At 50.2% G+C, this 20876-nt stretch overlaps 1 protein-coding gene across 2 annotated transcripts in view; it reads right to left on the bottom strand.

Moving 5' to 3' along the window:
- Positions 1–20876, bottom strand: part of OBSL1 (obscurin like cytoskeletal adaptor 1) — a 98771-nt gene that overhangs the window by 56742 nt on the left and 21153 nt on the right. For both annotated transcript variants that reach the window (XM_066575529.1, XM_066575531.1), the window contains exons 5-7: positions 17270–17545; positions 16644–16916; positions 1412–1684 (exon numbers count right to left, since the gene is read on the bottom strand). In XM_066575529.1, coding sequence (XP_066431626.1) covers positions 1412–1684; positions 16644–16916; positions 17270–17545 — 822 coding nt within the window. The remainder of the gene's footprint in view (positions 1–1411; positions 1685–16643; positions 16917–17269; positions 17546–20876) is intronic.

The following is a 20876-nucleotide window of genomic DNA, read 5'->3' as shown; positions in this document are numbered from 1 at the left end:
TATAATACAAGACAAGACTACTGCTCCACAGGGAGAGACACTCTTTATAACTGTTCTCCACTCTGGCAAACAAATGTGTATCCTGAATAGAGGACCTTCCTGTATTAACTCAGAATTACCTAACAGGGTGTATAAAAGTGAATTTTCTAAACTGGGCACACCCTATAAGTGACTGTTACAATATCTTCCTTATTTTTGATATATAGTGAGGCCCAAGTGTTTGTTCATTTTTTTTACTGAACAAGCAGGGGATGCAGTAAAGTGATAACTCAGAAACCTGCTGAATTATGAATACAATTCTGGTTGAATATTTATGATCCATTCATTTTAATTAAAATGAACATGGATTTTAATTAAAGGGGCTCTCCTGGAAAAAACATTGATAACCTATCCGTGTGTGTGACCTGCGGAGCTATGACCACCAGGAAGCATCTATGATCTGCAGGATGAAGGTGCGATCTGAAAAAAAAATTAATGACAAATGTTCTTCAGGAAGGATCACATTACTTTTCAGGAAATGTAGGGGGTTCTGATGACTTCTAATTTAATGATACTTTTTGGAAATTTCTAATGGAAATGCTTTCAAAGGGGTTGTCCAATCTATGGGGGTCCAACCCTCGGGATCCCTACCGAACAACTGTTTAAAGAGGCTGCAGTGCTGAGTTGAGTGCTGCAGCCTCTTCTCAAGCTAGTGGCATCACATTCATTTGTCAAGTGAAAGCAATTGATCTGCAATACCAGTCACCGCCACTATGAAATGTACAGTGCTGTGCCTGATAAGCAGCAAAGAGGCCATGGCCCACCCCCGAGTACAACAGCCTCCTCAAACAGCTGATCACTGATGGTCCTGAGTGGCAGACCTCCACCGATCCGATATTGATGAGCTAACCTTAGGATTGGTCATCATTATTGGAGTCCCAGAAAACCCCTTTAATTAATCAAAATGATTCTTTATCATTATTGTAGAGATTGTTATGTCAAAATCTTTTTGAGAATGCTCTCGCTTACAACCTACAATCCCCACATGGTTCAGGTAGCCGGCTCAAGGTTGACTCAGCCTTCCATCCTTCCAAGGTCTGTAAAATGAGCACCCAGCTTGGTGGGGGGTAATAAATAAATTACTTGAAAGCGCTGCAGAATAGGTTGGTGCTATACAAATAACAAGATTTTTTTTTTTTATTCCACGATTCAGATGATAGGTTAATGGGGTAACTTGAGCTAGATCCAGTTGTCTTATCCTTCACCCTCTCAAGTTCTCTCCTCTTTTGTACTTATCTTAATACCTAATGGTTGGGCTGTTTGTATCAGGCACTATTTTTATCTTTGGTCTCCAGCCAAACTCATAGAGGCTGGAATTACTTCATTGTTTCAGGAAGACAGAGGTGTAAAGGCTCTGGAACTTGTCACTGACCTGTCACCGTCACATTGTAGAAGACTGAGTCATCTCCAGTGTCGCAGACATACTCTCCCGAGTCCTCTGGTTTGGCACATGTAATAACCAATCTATGATGTCTCCCATCTGATTCCAGCCTGATGTTCTCGCTCTCCTCCACCTTCACCCCGTCCCGGTACCAGCGCACTCGGGCGTTCTCTCTGGACAGCTCACAGTTCAGCACCACGGGTTCTCCACTCACACATTTATGTTCCGTGTCATCACTGGTGTTTATGATCTTCACTGGAGGCTCTGTGAGAAGTAGGATGGTAGAGTATAAATATACATATAGATACAGTAAAGAACATTGCACATGACTGATATGAACACTAATGGAAATATATATCAGCTGGCAGAGTCCACCCGCCAGCTAATGGCTATGGGTATTTTTACAATTGTACCTCCCAAGGGCAAAATGAGTGGTTGGGCATTCAGAGAGTGCCAGGCCCAACAGCTGGTGGGGTCAAAAAGCATTTTCCATTGCCACATGCAGATAATGGACTTAAAGTGCAGAAATCTAGTACAGGGCCCCTAGCATATGCCATTTATAATAGTTGTGTATTGTTATGTGGCAGAGGGGCGTTAGGGTCCCTTCAGTCACCACGACAGGGTGGGACTGCTACTTCTATACTGGTCACATAATTCAAGCTGTAAATCAAGACAAGATAATGAGTGCAGCTCTGGAGTATAATACAGGATGTAACTCAGGATCAGTACAGGATAAGTAATGTATATACACAGTGACTCCACCAGCAGAATAGTGAGTACAGCTCTGGAGTATAATACAGGATGTAACTCAGGATCAGTACAGGATAAGTAATATATGTACACAGTGACTCCACCAGCAGAATAGTGAGTGCAGCTCTGAAGTATAATACAGGATGTAACTCAGGGTCAGTTCAGGGTTAGTAATGTATGTACACAGTGACTGCACCAGCAGAATAGTGAGTGCAGCTCTGAAGTATAATACAGGATGTAACTCAGGATCAGTACAGGATAAGTAATGTATCTACACAGTGACTCCACCAGCAGAATAGTGGAGTGCAGCTCTGGAATATAATACAGGATGTAACTCAGGATCAGTACAGTATATGAAATGTAATATATTTATAATATGGCTCAACTTTTTCAGTACGTTATACTTATATATGTAGATAGTAAAGCTGTGTTTTTATTAATGCACATTAATATTATAATTTTTCATTGTGTTTCTAGCTAGACAGGTCCTAACTAGAGATGAGCGAACGTGTTCTTCCGAGCTTGATATTCGTGCGAATATTAGGGTGTTCGGGATGTTTGTTATTCGTAACGAACACCATGCGGTGTTCTGGTTACTTTCACTTCCTTCCCTGAGACGTTAGCGCGCTTTTCTGGCCAATTGAAAGACAGGGAAGGCATTACAACTTCCCCCTGTGACATTCAAGCCCTATACCACCCCCCTGCTGTGAGTGGCTGGGGAGATCAGGTGTCACCCGAACATAAAAGTCGGCCCCTCCCGCGGCTCGCCACAGATGCCGTGTGAGTTAGTGAGGGATAGTGCTGTTTGTACCGGAGCTGCTGTAGGGAAAGAATTGGTAGTTAGTGTAGGCTTCAAGACCCCCCAAAGGTCCTTATTAGGGCCACTGATAGCTGTGTGTTGGCTGCTGTTAGCAGTGGCAATTTTTTTTTTTTCTCAAAATCGGCTCTGCAGAGCGTTGCACCCGGCATTAGGGACAGAAGTGCTGCATAGGCAGGGAGAGTGTTAGGAGTGAGTGTAGCCTTCAAGAACCTCAACGGTCCTTTCTAGGGCCATATTTAACCGTGTGCAGTACTGTCCAGGCTGCTGTTAGCTGTGCTGCATTTTTTTTTGCTTCTCAAAATCGCCTTTGCAGAGCATTGCACCCTCCATTGATACTGCAGGGAAAGAATTGTATAGGCAGGGCCACAACACAGTTATTATTCATTGAATATACGCAGTGCTGCCTTTTGCTTGTAAAACAAGTGAAAATAATTCTATTTGTCCTGCCTCTGTCCGTCCTAAGGGCGGTGGACATGTGTCGGCTGCGTGTGCAACCTGTAAAAATCAGACGCACCCAGCTACGTTTTACTCCTGGCTTCGCCATTTGCTTTCCTTAATTGGAAAAAAAAATACCTGCTCTGCCACAGTTAATAACTCTGCTACCCTCACGTTCTGTGACACATTAGCAGGAAAACAGCACAGTTATTAAACTTCTCATGTTCATAGAATATACGCAGTGCTGCCTTTTGGTGCAAAAAAACGGAAAATAATTCTATTTGTCCTGCCTCTGTCCGTCCTAAGGGCGGTGGACACGTGTCGGCTGCGTGTGCAACCTGTAAAAATCAGACGCACCCAGCTACGTTTTACTCCTGGCTTCGCCATTTGCTTTCCTTAATTGGGAAAAAAAATACCTGCTCTGCCACAGTTAATAACTCTGCTACCCTCACGTTCTGTGACACATTAGCAGGAAAACAGCACAGTTATTAAACTTCTCATGTTCATAGAATATACGCAGTGCTGCCTTTTGGTGCAAAAAAACGGAAAATAATTCTATTTGTCCTGCCTCTGTCCGTCCTAAGGGCGGTGGACACGTGTCGGCTGCGTGTGCAACCTGTAAAAATCAGACGCACCCAGCTACGTTTTACTCCTGGCTTCGCCATTTGCTTTCCTTAATTGGGAAAAAAAATACCTGCTCTGCCACAGTTAATAACTCTGCTACCCTCACGTTCTGTGACACATTAGCAGGAAAACAGCACAGTTATTAAACTTCTCATGTTCATAGAATATACGCAGTGCTGCCTTTTGGTGCAAAAAAACGGAAAATAATTCTATTTGTCCTGCCTCTGTCCGTCCTAAGGGCGGTGGACACGTGTCGGCTGCGTGTGCAACCTGTAAAAATCAGACGCACCCAGCTACGTTTTACTCCTGGCTTTGCCATTTGCTTTCCTTAATTGGGAAAAAAAATACCTGCTCTGCCACAGTTAATAACTCTGCTACCCTCACGTTCTGTGACACATTAGCAGGAAAACAGCACAGTTATTAAACTTAGATTATACATTCACTAGAGGCAGTGGGGCCTTTCGTTTTCAAAAAAGGGAAAAAATTATATTTGGCCTGCAGTCTTGCGCCAATTTATTAGCTGCCTGTGAAATCAAATCACTGGTAATACAGCATGCTGAGGGGTAGGGGTAGGCCTAGAGGACGTGGACGCGGCCGAGGACGCGGAGGGCCAAGTCAGGGTGTGGGCACAGGCCGAGCTCCTGATCCAGGTGTGTCGCAGCCGACTGCTGCGCGATTAGGAGAGAGGCACGTTTCTGGTGTCCCCACATTCATCGCCCAATTAATGGGTCCACGCGGGTGACGGTTATTAGAAAATGAGCAGTGTGAGCAGGTCCTGTCCTGGATGGCAGAAAGTGCTTCGAGCAACCTATCGTCTACCCGCAGTTCTGCGCCGTCCACTGCTGCAAATCCGAATCCTCTGTCTGCTGCTCCTCCTTCCTCCCAGCCTCCTCACTCCACTACAATGACACCTGCTCAGGAGCGGGAACACTCCCAGGAACTGTTCTCGGGCCCCTGCTTAGATTGGGCAGCAGCGGTTCCTCTCCCACCAGAGGAGTTTATCGTCACTGATGCCCAACCATTCGAAAGTTCCTGGGGTCCGGGGGAAGAGGCTGGGGACTTCCGCCAACTGTCTCAACAACTTTCTGTGAGTGAGGAGAACGATGACGATGAGACACAGTTGTCTTGCAGTGAGGTAGTAGTAAGGGCAGTAAGTCCGAGGGAGCAGCGCACAGAGGATTCGGAGGAAGAGCAGCAGGACGATGAGGTGACTGACCCCACCTGGTGTGCAACGCTTACTCAGGAGGACAGGTCTTCAGAGGGGGAGTCAAGGGCATCAGCAGGGCAGGTTGCAAGAGGCAGTGCGGTGGCCAGGGGTAAAGGCAGGGCCAGACCGAATAATCCACCAAGTGTTTCCCAAAGCGCCCCCTCGCGCCATGCCACCCTGCAGAGGCCGAGGTGCTCTAAGGTCTGGCAGTTTTTCACAGAGACGCCTGACGACCGACGAACAGTGGTGTGCAACCTTTGTCGCGCAAAGCTCAGCCGGGGAGCCAACACCAACAGCCTCACCACCACCACCATGCGCAGACATATGATGGCCAAGCACTCCGCAAGGTGGGACGAAGGCCGTTCAGCGCCTCCGGTTTGCACCCCTGCCTCTCCCCCTGTGCCCCAACCTGCCACTGAGATGCAACCCCCCTCTCAGGACACAGGCACTACCGTCTCCTGGCCTGCACCCACACCCTCACCTCCGCTGTCCTCGGCCCCATCCAGCAGTGTAGTTCAGCGCACCGTCCAGCTGTCGCTTGCGCAACTGTTGGAGCGCAAGCGCAAGTACGCCGCCACGCACCCGCACGCTCAAACGTTAACCGTCCGCATAGCAAAATTCATCAGCCTTGAGATGCTGCCGTATAGGCTTGTGGAAACGGAGTCCTTCAAAAGTATCATGGAGGCGGCGGCCCCGCGCTACTCAGTTCCCAGTCGCCACTACTTTTCCCGATGTGCCGTCCCAGCCCTGCACGACCACGTCTCCCGCAACATTGTACGCGCCCTCACCAACGCGGTTACTGCCACGGTCCACTTAACTACGGACACGTGGACAAGCACAGACGGGCAGGGCCACTACATCTCCCTGACTGCACATTGGGTGAATTTAGTGGAGGCTGGGACAGAGTCAGAGCCTGGGACCGCTCATGTCCTACCCACCCCCAGAATTGCGGGCCCCAGCTCGGTGGTGGTATCTGCGGAGGTGTATGCTTCCTCCACTAAAGCACCCTCCTCCTCCTCCTCCTCTGTTTCGCAATCAAGATGTGTTAGCAGCAGCATGTCGCCAGCAGTCGGTGTCGCGCGGTGTGGCAGCACAACGGTGGGCAAGCGTCAGCAGGCCGTGCTGAAACTACTCAGCTTAGGCGATAAGAGGCACACGGCCCACGAACTGCTGCAGGGTCTGACACAGCAGACCGACCGCTGGCTTGCGCCGCTGAGCCTCCAACCGGGCATGGTCGTGTGTGACAACGGCCGTAACCTGGTGGCGGCTCTGCAGCTCGGCAGCCTCACGCACGTGCCATGCCTGGCCCACGTCTTTAATTTGGTGGTTCAGCGCTTTCTGAAAAGCTACCCACGCTTGTCAGACCTGCTCGTAAAGGCGCGCCGGCTCTGCGCACATTTTCGCAAGTCCCACACGGACGCTGCCACCCTGCGCACCCTGCAACATCACTTTAAGCTGCCAGTGCACCGACTGCTGTGCGACGTGCCCACACGGTGGAACTCTACGCTCCACATGTTGGCCAGGCTCTATGAACAACGTAGAGCTATAGTCGAATACCAACTCCAACATGGGCGGCGCAGTGGGAGTCAGCCTCCTCAATTCCTTTCAGAAGAGTGGGCCTGGTTGGCAGACATCTGCCATGTCCTTGGTAATTTTGAGGAGTCTACCCAGGTGGTGAGCGGCGATGCTACAATCATTAGCGTCACCATTCCTCTGCTATGCCTCTTGAGAAATTCCCTGCAAACCATAAAGGCAGCTGCTTTGCGCTCGGAAACGGGGGCGGGGGAAGACAGTATGCCGCTGGATAGTCAGGGCACCCTCCTGTCTATTTCTCAGCGCGTACAGGAGGAGGAGGAGGAGCATGAGGAGGATGAGGAGGAGGGGGAAGAGACAGCTTGGGCCGCTGCTGACGGTACACCGGCTGATTGCCTGTCATCCTTTCAGCGTGTATGGCCTGAGGAGGAGGAGGAGGAGGATCCTGAAAGTGATCTTCCTAGTGAAGACAGCCATGTGTTGCGTACAGGTACCCTGGCACACATGGCTGACTTCATGTTAGGGTGCCTTTCTCGTGACCCTCGCGTTGCACGCATTCTGGCCACGACGGATTACTGGGTGTACACACTGCTCGATCCACGGTATAAGGATAACCTGCCCACTCTGATTCCCGAAGAGGAAAGGGGTTCGAGAGTGTTGCTATACCACATGACCCGGGGAGGGCAGAACGCCCTTTTGCTGTAGCCATCTACCCCCCTTTCACCCCCAAAAATCACACATAGACTTATTTTGGCTAAATTGGCCACAGCAGCCAGTTTATTAACAAACAAATATATAACAAAAAACACACAAGATTATACCAACGCACGAGGGGGGAGTCCTTGGAGTTACCAACTCTGGTGCGACAATACCATAAAAAACAGAACTTCGCCCCACAGCCGGCATACAGGCTCAAGGGCAACAGGCCGCCCATTGGGTGGCTAACACTACCGTCACTTAAGGCGGAGGGAGTCTACTGCCCCCTCCACAGCCCAAGTAATCGCACCAGACACCATCTTACTACCTAAGGAGGGAGTCTAAACAGGTGAGCCCATGCCCACCCAACTCCCCCCCCACACGATTTCCAACTACTCCAAGGACCCCCCACCCGCCAAGCTGCCATGACAAACAAGATCCCCCACACCTTCACACCAAATCATACGGGCGGGAGGGTGGGACACGCAGATTTCTCTGGAAAAGATGGCGCTGCCTCTAACCCCCTACTTATATATCCCCCCCCTTCTACCCCCTCTACCAATCACTATCTTCCCCCCCTGATTCCAGAACATTCCACTATACTCCCTAACTTTCGTTAACCCTTACCTTACCTCCCAGAACATTCTACCAAACCCCCTAACTTTCATTAACCCTTACCTTCCCTTACTGCTCAAGTTGTCTGCCCCCCCGCGTCATGTGCGGCCTCCACTATATGGGGCCTCTGTCCCCAACGTTACTGCCTTAACCTTGACCCGGGGAGGGCAGAACGCCCTTTTGCTGTAGCCATCTACCCCCCTTTCACCCCCAAAAATCACACATAGACTTATTTTGGCTAAATTGGCCACAGCAGCCAGTTTATTAACAAACAAATATATAACAAAAAACACACAAGATTATACCAACGCACGAGGGGGGAGTCCTTGGAGTTACCAACTCTGGTGCGACAATACCATAAAAAACAGAACTTCGCCCCACAGCCGGCATACAGGCTCAAGGGCAACAGGCCGCCCATTGGGTGGCTAACACTACCGTCACTTAAGGCGGAGGGAGTCTACTGCCCCCTCCACAGCCCAAGTAATCGCACCAGACACCATCTTACTACCTAAGGAGGGAGTCTAAACAGGTGAGCCCATGCCCACCCAACTCCCCCCCCACACGATTTCCAACTACTCCAAGGACCCCCCACCCGCCAACGCAAGCACGACTTACACCTCAGTCTGCGCCGCCCCCAACAAGCCTAATGCCCTCTCTACACCTTCCTGAATGGCAACTGCCCACAGATCGGTCCCAATATCGTTAAGGTGGACCCCATCGGCTGCCCAGTAGTTTCCCTCACCTTTTTCCAAGTCGATGTGCCGAACGCTGACACCTCCATTCCTCACAACGAAAGCTGACACGTGCCTGTTCAACTTTACCCTGGCCCGGTTAATCCCTTCGATCGAGCGAACCCCTCTCCAGCTCCTCCTCGGAATAATCTCTGACCACACAATGATCATGCATGGAAAGAGGCAACGCAAACGAAGGAAGTCATGCGTAATGTCACGGCGCAACTCACGCGCCGGGCGACTCCCCAAGTCGTTGCCCCCAACATGCAGGACCAAAATGTCCGGGCTCCTGTCTAATCTCACATAGTTATCTACATCCCGCAACACCTGGCTCCACTTCATGCCCCTCACACCCAACCAACGCACTGATACTAACTCTTTCGCGAACCCTAACTGCCTCCCTGTCGGTCTCACGCTTGCCCTCTCTGCAGCCCAGTACACGAAAGAGTGTCCCATCAGCCAAAGCAACACTGGATACCTGGGACCTAAAATGGGACCTGAAATGGGATACAAAAACCACGAATCATACATAATCCAGTTATTCCCCCTCCGTATGACATATTACCACGGAAATTTTTTTTTTTTTTATTTTTTTATTTTTTTTTATTTTTTTTATGACAACACTCCAATCACTCTTACCACAACCGATTACACCGATTCAGGCCGAACATACAGCCGATATCTACTGGACTCCCATCTTCCAATCTTTTTTACCGCTTCTGCTGATAAGCCCCACTGCGCAGCCTCCGTTGCGGCCCCAATCCGAAAAGAATGAGACGAATATGCGGCTCCTGCCAACCCCAAAACCGACATAGTTTTTTGCAACACCGCGTTGAACTGATACTGCGACAAAAAAGACCCGTCCTTATGGCAAAACAACGGCCCCGTAACCTCTTCCCGCAAATGTACATACTCGTTAAAACAACGTACCGGGCACATCAATGCCCCAGGCACCTGCGACAAAGAAATTTCTTTGCCTTTGCACATTTGATCCGTTTTAGACCGCCGCAACCAGATTTGCAACCCGTTGCCGAACGCGACCACATCCGACCTAGCTAAACCCCCCTGAACTGCCTTACTGGGGGAGACTAATTCCCCCAATCTAAAGGCCCCGAAAAACGCGAACGCAAATGCACACCGAAATAGCCGCAACTCAAAAGCGTCTGTGCAAAAACTTCCCAACTCCACGCCCATCCTTTCCAACAATTCAAAAGTAATCGGCCTCCGCCTATCTTTTACTCGCTTATCCTTCCGAAAGCCTCTCAACGCCTGCCGCACCAAGAAGGCCTTTGTCAAATCTCGCTGCCCTCGAGACTTAAAACCAAAAGCCAACCCAGCCATAAAACGGTTGACCCTCGCCACTGACCACTCCATGAGGGACACATTACCCAACCACGCAAGTAACGCCGTCACCTGATCATCCTCAGACAGATCCCCTCTCAACCCACTCAACCATCCCTGCCACTGCTCCCACGCCGATAAATAAGCCGACCATGTACCCTGTGCCAACGAACCGATAATCAACTGCTCCGCCGCACGTCGACCACGGTCCATAGCTCCGGTGGACACCGCAGACCCTCCTGTTCCGCCTCCGGCGCCAATTCCCGAAAACGATCCCACTGGAAACGAGAAAGAGAATCCGCTATGTTGTTCTCCACCCCCGGAACATGGACCGCTACCACCCATGCATTCAAAGACAAACAAACCAAGACTAAATGCCGTAATAGATCCACTACTGGCGGCGACCGGGCCGACACACTATTAATCACCTGCACTACTCCCAAATTATCACAGTGGAACCGCACCTTCTTGTTCCTAAACCATTCACCCCAGACCGACACCGCTACTACAATTGGGAACAGTTCCAGCAATACTAAATTTTTTACGGCCCCGCATCGCCGCCATTCGTCCGGCCAATGACCTGCACACCATTGACCCCGAAAAAATGCTCCGAAACCAAACGCCCCAGCCGCATCTGTGAATAATTCACAATCAAAATTATCCACCGCCTGGTCAATAAACAGCGACCTCCCATTATACTTAACCAAAAAGGAGGACCAAACTGAAAGATCTGCACGGATCTCAGTAGAGATACGCACAAAATGATGACTTGCTTTAACACCGGCCGTCGCTCGCGCCATTTTTCTACAAAATACTCGCCCCATCGGTATTATTCGACTAGCAAAATTCAATTTACCGAGCAACGACTGCAAATCCCGTAAGGTAACCTTCTTTGCGTGAGCTACCCTCCCCAAATGCAAACGTAGCGCAATCAATTTTTCCTCCGGCAACCGGCATTCCATCTTCTCAGTATCAATTGTGATACCAAGAAAACTCAGGCAAGTAACTGGACCCTCCGTCTTTTCGGGTGCCAATGGAACCCCAAATTTTGTAGCAACCCACTGCACCGTAGACAAAAGGGAACTACACACGCTTGAACCTGCCGGACCTATACACAAAAAATCGTCCAAGTAATGCAAAATGGATTGCAAACCGGACACGTCCCTAACCACCCACTCTAAAAACGAACTAAATGCCTCAAAATAGGCGCAAGAAATCGAGCACCCCATGGGCAAACATTGATCTACAAAAAACTGACCCTCCCAAACACACCCCAGCAAATGAATACTGTCGGGGTGAACTGGCAACAAACGAAACGCCGATTCCACATCTGTCTTTGCCAATAGTGCCCCTTTACCGCATCGCTGCACCCATTTTGCCGCTGCATCAAATGACGTGTAGACCACTGAACAGAGTTCAGGATCTATCCCGTCATTCACCGACTCACCTTTTGGAAAAGACAGATGGTGAATAAGGCGAAACTTCCCTGGTTCCTTCTTAGGAACCACCCCCAATGGAGAAATCACCAGATTAGGAAGTGGGGGGGCCGAAAACGGCCCTGCCATACGTCCCAACTGGACTTCCTTCTCCAGCTTCTCCTTCACCACCGACGGAAATTGCAACGCCGAACGTAGGTTTTTTAGCGCGCAAGGAACCTGATGCAAAGGGGCCGGGATTCTAAAACCCTCGGAAAACCCCAATAATAGTAGCCGCCCTTTCTCCGCATCTGGATACCTACTTAGAAAGGGGGCCATCTCTAGAACCTTCACCGGCGTCCTCCCTCTTATTATCCGACCCTGCCGATTTTCCCTTTCCGCGCTTAAAACATTTTGACGCCCCATGGGACGTTCCGCTACACACGGAGCAGTTGTGTTTGAAACGACAACTGGCTCCAAATTTACACTGGCCTTCGTTAAATTGCCAGCAAAAACCCGCCTTCCGCACTCCTGATGCCCCGCCGCTCGCGGCAGAACTTCCTCCACTGCTTGTGCCGGAAGATCCGGCACTCCCAGGAAAGGACTGCCCATACCGTGTAGGGGCCATGACCTTGAGCCACAAACCAATATCCTTGTGATCCCACCGGATATTGGTGCGCACTGCTTTGCGTTGACGAAATTGCTCGTCATAACGCAACCACGCCTGACCCCCGTAAGTCCTATGTGCCTCACCTATGGAATCCATGTAGCAGAAAAGGGCCGAACAATTCTCTGGCGCCTTTTCCCCAATGACCCCGGCCAAAATAGCAAACGCCTGAAGCCAGTTCGCAAACGTTTGCGGAATCAGCCTCCAGCGTTTTTTCTCCTCCTCCTCTTTTTTGGTCTCCGTTCTCTTCCCTTTCTCTAAATTAAATTTTTCCAGAGGCAGCAATGAAAAGATCTCGACGTATTCGTCTTTCCAGATCTTTTCACGCACCTCCTTCTTTAAATGAGCCCCTAGCGGGCCCTCAAAGCATACATAGACCTCACCTTTTGCCCTGTCGTCAAGCCTTACTGCCTCCCCATCCTTCTCTGTCTGCACTGCTACCGTCACCCCCGCACCACGCTGAACCTCCGCCGGCACTAAAAAACCCGGGCCCTCCATGAGCCCCACTGCGCCTCTACCCCCGTGCGGAACCCATGCCGCCACCGGAGACGGGATTGGTAATGCCGTCCCCCTCTCCCTATCACACCGCTGCAAAAGCTCCCTAACGTTACCTAGCAACTCCCGTAATTCACCCCCAAACTCACCTCTCAAGTTACTAGCATTCACCCCCAAACTTTCACTCACTAACTCTCTATCACATAATGCATTTGACAAACATGACAATGAGCTATGCTCACCAGGCTGCATGGAAGCTGTGTCACCACCAGCCGGGTCCCGGGAAGTCGTCAGATCCTCGTCGCTCCCCGATTCTGCAAGCTCGCCGTCTTCCAGCCGCTGTCCTGCCAGCTCGGCCGTTGCGCTCTGACTGGTCCCCGCTCGTTGTTCCCGACCCGGAACCACCACGACCGACCGGACTCGCCCTGTGCCGCTGCCAGCAGCACCCTCCGAAATCTGTCGCCGACTATCCATCACAGGAGACTGCACAGTCGATCTGGTCTGTCTGGTCCGGCCCCTGGCCGGTACATCACCACGGGGGGCCGCCGTAGGGAATCTCCTCCTCCCACTGGTCCTGACGCTGCCACCAGCCCCTGCGGCCGTTCCTCTCGTTGCTGGACGCTTGCCAGAAGCTCCCCCGGCCGGTGCATCACCAGGGGAGGCTTCCGTTCCTCCTGCCTGCTGTGTGCCGACTGATGCTGCAGGCCCCGCCCCCTGACCGGAGCTAGAGCCCCTGCTCACCGTGCTCACCGGCAGCCTGCTTGGATTCCTCCTGGACCGCTGCTCCTCTCCCCGAGGCTTAGGAAGGGAACCGCTGCCCAAAGGGTCCCCGGAGGGGCTCCGGAGCCGCCGACGAGCTGGAGGGGTGACGTCATCATCTCGCAGCCGCGACGGAGGTCTAGCCCGCCGCGGCCTCCTCTCCTGCACTGCTGGAACTGCTTCTCCTCCACTGACACTGCCTAGCAGACCAGACACCTGGGCTTGCAGCCAGTCCTGGCCATGAACAGACGCCGCTGCCCTGAGCTCCTGCAACAACCTATCTATCTCAGCCATGGTAAGTCCTTTTCCCGTACTTTCTGACACGCAGATTTCTCTGGAAAAGATGGCGCTGCCTCTAACCCCCTACTTATATATCCCCCCCCTTCTACCCCCTCTACCAATCACTATCTTCCCCCCCTGATTCCAGAACATTCCACTATACTCCCTAACTTTCGTTAACCCTTACCTTACCTCCCAGAACATTCTACCAAACCCCCTAACTTTCATTAACCCTTACCTTCCCTTACTGCTCAAGTTGTCTGCCCCCCCGCGTCATGTGCGGCCTCCACTATATGGGGCCTCTGTCCCCAACGTTACTGCCTTAACCTGGACCCTTGCGGACAAGCTGATGGTAAAATTCCCAGCCGACAGCGCTAGTGGCAGAAGGCGCAGTACCGAGGGCAAGGTAGCAGGGGATGTGCGTAGATCGAGCAGCATGTACATCCCAGGCAGTGCAACAGTCTTTAAGGGCCTGGCCAGCTTTATGGCTCCCCACCAAGACTGTGTCACCGCTCCCCAGTCACGGCTGAGTCGGCGGGAGCACTGTAAAAGGATGGTGAGGGAGTACGTAGCGGATCGCACGACCATCCTTGGTGACGCCTCTGCCCCCTACAACTACTGGGTGTCGAAGCTGGACACGTGGCCTGAACTAGCGCTGTATGCCCTGGAGGTGCTTGCTTGTCCTGCGGCTAGCGTCTTGTCGGAGAGGGTGTTTAGTGCGGCTGGGGGAATCATCACAGATAAGCGTAGCCGCTTGTCAACCGACAGTGCCGACAGGCTAACACTCATCAAGATGAACAAAGGCTGTATTTCGCCAGACTTCTGTTCTTCACCAGCGGACAGCAGCGATACGTAAGCAATACGTAGGCTGCACCCGCGGATGGAAGCTACGTTCTCTCTCACCATCCAAAACGGGGACATTTCTGCTTCATCAATCTGTGTCTAATATTCCTCCTCCTCCTCCTCCTGCTCCTCCTCCTGAAACCTCAGGTAATCACGCTGAACGGGCAATTTTTCTTAGGGCCACAAGGCTCACTCAAATAATTTTTCTGAACAATTTTTATAAGTTTCAATGCGCTTAAAAGCGTTGGAACTTTAACTTGAACCAATTTTTCGTTACACTGGGCTGCCTCCAGGCCTAGTTACCACTTAAGCCACATTAACCAAAGCGATTAATGGGTTTCACCTGCCCTCTTGGCTGGCCATGGCCAATTTTTGGGATGTACATTAGTACTGTTGATACAGCAATTTTTGTGGGCCCTCGCCTACAGTGTAATCAAATTAATTTTTAGCCCACCTGCATTACAGCTGACGTTACCTCAGCTGTGTTGGGCAATGCAATGGGATATTTTTATGTACCGCCGGTGGGTTCCAGGGAGCCACCCATGCTGTAGGTGCACACGGAGTTTTTAATACATCTGTACACTTCTAAAGAACCCCAGTCTGACTGGGGCATGCAGTGTGGGCCGAAGCCCACCTGTATTACGCACGACATTACTACCTCAGCTGTGTTGGGCAATGCAATGGGATATTTCTATGTACCGCCGGTGGCTTCCTGGCACCCACCCAGGCAGTGGGTCCACAGGGAGTTTAACCTACATGTGTCCACTTCTAAAGAACCCCAGTCTGACTGGGGCATGCAGTGTGGGCCGAAGCCCACCTGCATTAAGCACGACATTACTACCTCAGCTGTGTTGGGCAATGCAATGGGATATTTTTATGTACCGCCGGTGGGTTCCAGGGAGCCACCCATGCTGTAGGTGCACACGGAGTGTAACCTACATGTGTCCACTTGTAAAGAACCCCGGTCAGACTGGGGCATGCAGTGTGGGCCGAAGCCCACCTGTATTACGCACGACATTACTACCTCAGCTGTGTTGGGCAATGCAATGGGATATTTCTATGTACCGCCGGTGGCTTCCTGGCACCCACCCATGCTGTGGGTCGACAGGGACTTCACAATAGGGAGTCGTACCTGCCTGTGTCTATGAATTAAAAAGCCCGGTCTAACTGGGGCATGCAGACACCTTGACAGAATGAATAGTGTGTGGCACATAGGTTCCCCATTGCTATGCCTACGTGTGCAGCTCCTGATGGCGGTGGCACAGGATTCTATTTCTCATTGCTTCTGTACAGCATTGTGGGCTATCGCCCCGCCCCTGTTAAAGAGGGCCGCTGCCTAGCCATGCCAACCCTCTGCAGTGTGTGCCTGCGGTTCCTCCTCATGGCAGACGCACTTCTAAATAGACATGAGTGTGGCGTGGCATGAGGGCAGCTGAAGGCTGCGCAGGGACACTTTGGTGTGCGCTGTGGGGGGGAGGGGGGGCGGTTGGTCAGCATGTAACCCAGGAGAAGTGGCAGCGGAGTGTCATCCAGGCAGTGATTGTGCTTTGTTGTAGCTAGTGTGGTGCTTAGCAAAGGTATGCCATGCTAATGAGGGCTTTTCAGAAGTAAAAGTTGTTGGGAGGGGGGGGGCCCACTCTTGCCGGTATTGTGGCTTAATAGTGGGACCTGTGAACTTGAGATGCAGCCCAACATGTAGCCCCTCGCCTGCCCTATCCGTTTCTGTGTCATTCCCATCACTTTCTTGAATTGCCCAGATTTTCACACATGAAAACCTTAGCGAGCATCGGCGAAATACAAAAATGCTCTGATCGCCCATTGACTTCAATGGAGTTCGTTGTTCGAAACGAACCCTCGAACATCGCGGGAAGTTCGTTCCGAATAACGAACACCCGAACATTTTGGTGTTCGCTCATCTCTAGTCCTAACATACAGTCCCACATCTCATATCACTGAATTTCTACAGCAGTAATATTATTTTCATGCCATATCATTGCCTTTTGTTTTACGTACCTGAAATGGACACATTGTAGAAGACCGAGTCTTCTCCGGCATTACAGACAAACTCTCCAGCATCTTCTGCTCTGGCACAGGTAATAATCAGCCTGCGATGTCTCCCGTCTGATTCCAACCTGATGTTCTCGCTCTCCTCCACCTCCACCCCGTCCCGGTACCAGCGCACATGGGCCTTTTCCCTGGACACCTCGCAGCTCAGCACTAGGGGTTCTCCGCTCACACATTTGTGCTCCGTGTTACTACTGGTGTTTATGATCTTCACCGGAGGCTCTAGAAAAATTAAAGGAACACTCTAACGGGCAAAACGGATATGACGAGCCGTCTATTATAGCAGGGCCTGTGGGGTGCAGCATGGCACTTCTCTTTGGTAGTTTTTAAACCCCTGTGTGCAGGCCCCGTCTCTACCATAAAGTGTGGGAATGGAAATTTGGGGGTATATCAATTTTTGCAATTAATTAGTTTCTAATAATACAGAAATAAAATGGGTTTTGGGTAAGTATAAGAGTTATATTAATGATCCAAAGGACAGTCTGTGGTCTTTATCATGGGGAAAATGGGCAAGTCTAAATGTCCCCCTCCCATAGAGGATATGTCATCAGAGGAAGGATTACAGATATTCTTACCGGGCACGGTGACGGTGAAGCTGGTGCTGTCATTACCCAGGTGACAGGTATAGGTCCCACTATCTAACGGGTCCAATGATGAGATAAGAAGCCTTCTCATTCTGCCATCTGACTGGAGGGAGAATCGTCCTCCTGCCTCCACTTCCTGGCCGTCCTTCATCCAGCGCACCTTGGTGCCTGAGCTGGGCACCTGGCAGCTGAGGCACACAGGTTGTCCGGCATCCAGGGTCCTGTTAGATGGTTCTCCAGAGGCAGGGGCAATGCTGGAGCCCTTAGCTGAAGAAAAGAGAAATTGTCATCTTCCAGATTGCTTCTGCACTCATAATACATTATGAGTCAATATAGAAGTGTATATAGGTAGAAATATACAAAAAGGGGCACCATGCTGTATAACACACACTACAGCTGCTGCAGAAGCTCTTTCAGAAGGGAAGATGGAGCATCACATCAATGAATCAGGAATTCACATGAAGCCTCTCTTTGTTCATATGTTCTGCAGGAAATAGGGTGTACATTTGCAATCCTTCCCCCTCAAGTGTTTAGAACATGTGAACAAAACATGGGGCTAAGGAACGGTTATTCTCTGGCTGAGAGACATTTTAGGACAACAGAAACTTCCACTCACTGCTCTATCTCTAACCTTCTGATGCGAGGAGATTCTACCTAAGTGCGGAGCACTCGCCCTGATGAGGGCAACCCCAAGTCCAGAACCTGGGAGGATCCTGATTTTCACAGGTATAGTGGCAAAGACAGATGATACTTATTGTATGATAAACCAAAAGCAATCAGGGAATGAGATGATCAAAACATCCCAGATATATCAGTAAATAACCAGCAGACTTAGCTTTACAGAAATATTGGCCAAGACCAGAAACACCTTCTGAAAAAAAGAATAACCGGCATCCTCTGTGAGGAGGAGTTAAACTAAATATATGCAAATGAGAGCTGATTGGCGGGCTAGGATTCAACTAATCAGTCCATAAACCAGCAGAGAAGTTCCCCACCGTCGTCTAGCGCCAAAGTCTCAGAGAGTGTGCAACGGCTTAGAATCATGTGGACCAGGGCTGAATCCATGATGTCACCTCAGCTCCAGTCCTCAGTCGCAGCAAACAAGAAACTAAATGATAATTGTTCAATTTAAACGCCGAACGAGAATCGCGCACTTCTTGTTCTTTGTTCAGTTTCAGTTTCAGCAAGACTAATCCCTGCGCTTTAGCTAAACTCTCCCCTTAGGCTGGGTTCTCACACGCCGGAATCCCTGCAGAAATTTTGCGGTTTGGCCGCAGTGAAGAAACGCAAGATTTCCGCTGGGAAAGCGCTGCTTCAAAACCTGTGGCACTTAGCCGTGGGTTCTGAAGCAGCCTGGCCGCTTGCTTTTCTGTTGCGGCCGGTGCTCCACACTCCACAATCTCGTCCATACGGCTGGCCAATCACGTGATTAGCGGCCGCAGGCGGACCTGCTGCGACGAGATCCCGGACGGAATTTCTGTGGCAAATCCGCCCTGTGTGAACCCAGCCTTATTGTTCCAGCTGATGATTGAGAGGACTAGCAGGTGACACCCCCACTACTTAGCCGCGGGTTTTAAAGCTGCTTGGCCGCACACCTTTCCTCTGCGGCTGGCGCTCCCATAGAGGAGATCACAACCGCAGTGGAAGAAAAAAAAAGTGAACATTCTGCGGCTGGCGAATCCGCGCTGCAGCGCCGGCTTCTGCCGGCTTTGCCGTGGTGGAATCGTCGTTCCGTGTGGACGAGATTTCTGAGAAATCTCAGCCACATGGCTGCTAATCCAGGGATTAGCGACGGCAGGCAGATTCACCGTGGCAAAATTCTGAACGGAATTTCCGTGGCAAATCCGCCCAGTGTGATCCCAGCCTTGGGGCTCCTTCACAAGGACAATCACGATGTTGCCTCAGGATATCGTGACTTTTTCCCCGCGATTCTTGAACGTCAGTGCTGCTTTTTCTCGCGAAAACACTGCTGCCACTTGTGATTTTCTCACGCGTTTTTTTGTGCGATTTTGCTTCGATTTTTTTTAGCGCAAAAGTTAATAGGAGTTTTTAATCTTAAAATTGCATTGCACGAAAATCGCAAGTTCATGCTTTGCGATATGATAAAAAGGAGGCTTCATAGGGAAACATAGAAGATAAAAAAATCCCCTGCAAAACGCAGAAAGATAGGACATGCTGCAATATTTCTTTCGCACAATTGCATGAGTGAAAACATCGCAGATGTGACGGAAACTATTAAAAATCATTGGTTTCATAATTCTGCGTTTTCACTCACTCTGACATCGCACGTAAATCGCATGATTTTATCGCCAATGTGAAGGCAGCCACAGGCTAATTTCCCACAGGGGCGATCACGATTTTGCCGCTGAAAAAAATCGCATCTTTATACATCGCGATTTGTGAGCATCAGCTATGCTTTTTTTTGAGAATAATCTCACATCACTGCCCGCAATAAAATCGCATGATTTTTTTTTATCACAAAAGTCAATGGGACTTTGTAATGTTAAAATCGCATCGCAACGCGCGTTTGTAGCGTTGCAATGTGATAAAAAGAAGCCCCCATAGGAATACATGGGAGATTTTATAAAAAGCCACATTTTTTTTAGCAACATTGCATGAGTGAAAACATCACAGATGTGAAGGAGACTATTGCAACACATAGGAAGGCTCCACAGAGAAACACGGGCTACAAAAAAAAGGAAATTGCGGCTGTATAAAGTATGCCGCGATTTTGTATTCTCGCAATGTCGCAGGCTACAAAACATCGCTCGTGTGGAGGAACCCATAGGAAACGATGGGCTCTACATACATGCGATTTAAAGCAATATCGCATTGCGGAAAAAAAAAAATTACACAAGAAAATGGCCCATGTGGAAGCGGCCTCAAAAAGAAGCTACTAGAGATGAGCGAGCATACTCGCTAAGGACAATTATTCGATCGAGCATTGTCCTTAGCGAGTATCTCCCCGCTTGGAAGAAAAGGTCCGGCTGCCGGCGGGGGGGGGGGGGGGGGGGGGGAGAGGTGAGCTGCGGCCATGAGCAGGGGGGAGCGAGAGGGGAGAGAGGGAGAGAGAGATCTCCCCTCCGTTCCTCCCCGCTCTCCCCCGCCACTCCCCGCCCGCCACCGAATCTTTTCTTCTGAGCGGGCAGTTACTCGCTAAGGACAATGCTCACTCGAGTAATTGCCCTTAGCGAGTATGCTCGCTCATCTCTAGAAGCTACCTTTCATAAGGGCTCCATCACACTGGCGATAAAATTGTGCGTTTTTTGAGCAATGAGAGAGTGTTTTCAAAAAGCAGAATTGTGAAATCAATGGTTTCATTCCCATTTGTGAGGTTTTCACTCATGCGATGTGGAGTGAAAAAAAAATTGCAGCATGTTCTATCTTTCTGCGGTTTGCTTTTTTTTATCTCCCGGGTTTCTCTATGGAGCCTCCTCTTTATTGCATCACAAAGCACAAACTTGCGATTTTCGGGCGATGCGTTTTTAAAATTAGAAACTCCCATTGTCTATCGCAAGAAAAACGTGCAATAAAAGTGGTAGAGTTGTTTTTGTAAGAAAAATGTGTATCCAAGCCTAGAATATGTGATACTGTCTGT

The sequence above is a fragment of the Eleutherodactylus coqui genome, chromosome 8 (genome assembly GCF_035609145.1).
Source record: "Eleutherodactylus coqui strain aEleCoq1 chromosome 8, aEleCoq1.hap1, whole genome shotgun sequence".
NCBI classification, from domain to species: domain Eukaryota; kingdom Metazoa; phylum Chordata; class Amphibia; order Anura; family Eleutherodactylidae; genus Eleutherodactylus; species Eleutherodactylus coqui.
The sequence above is the reverse complement of the archived record's forward strand: the minus strand, read 5'-3'. Positions and strand labels throughout refer to the sequence as shown.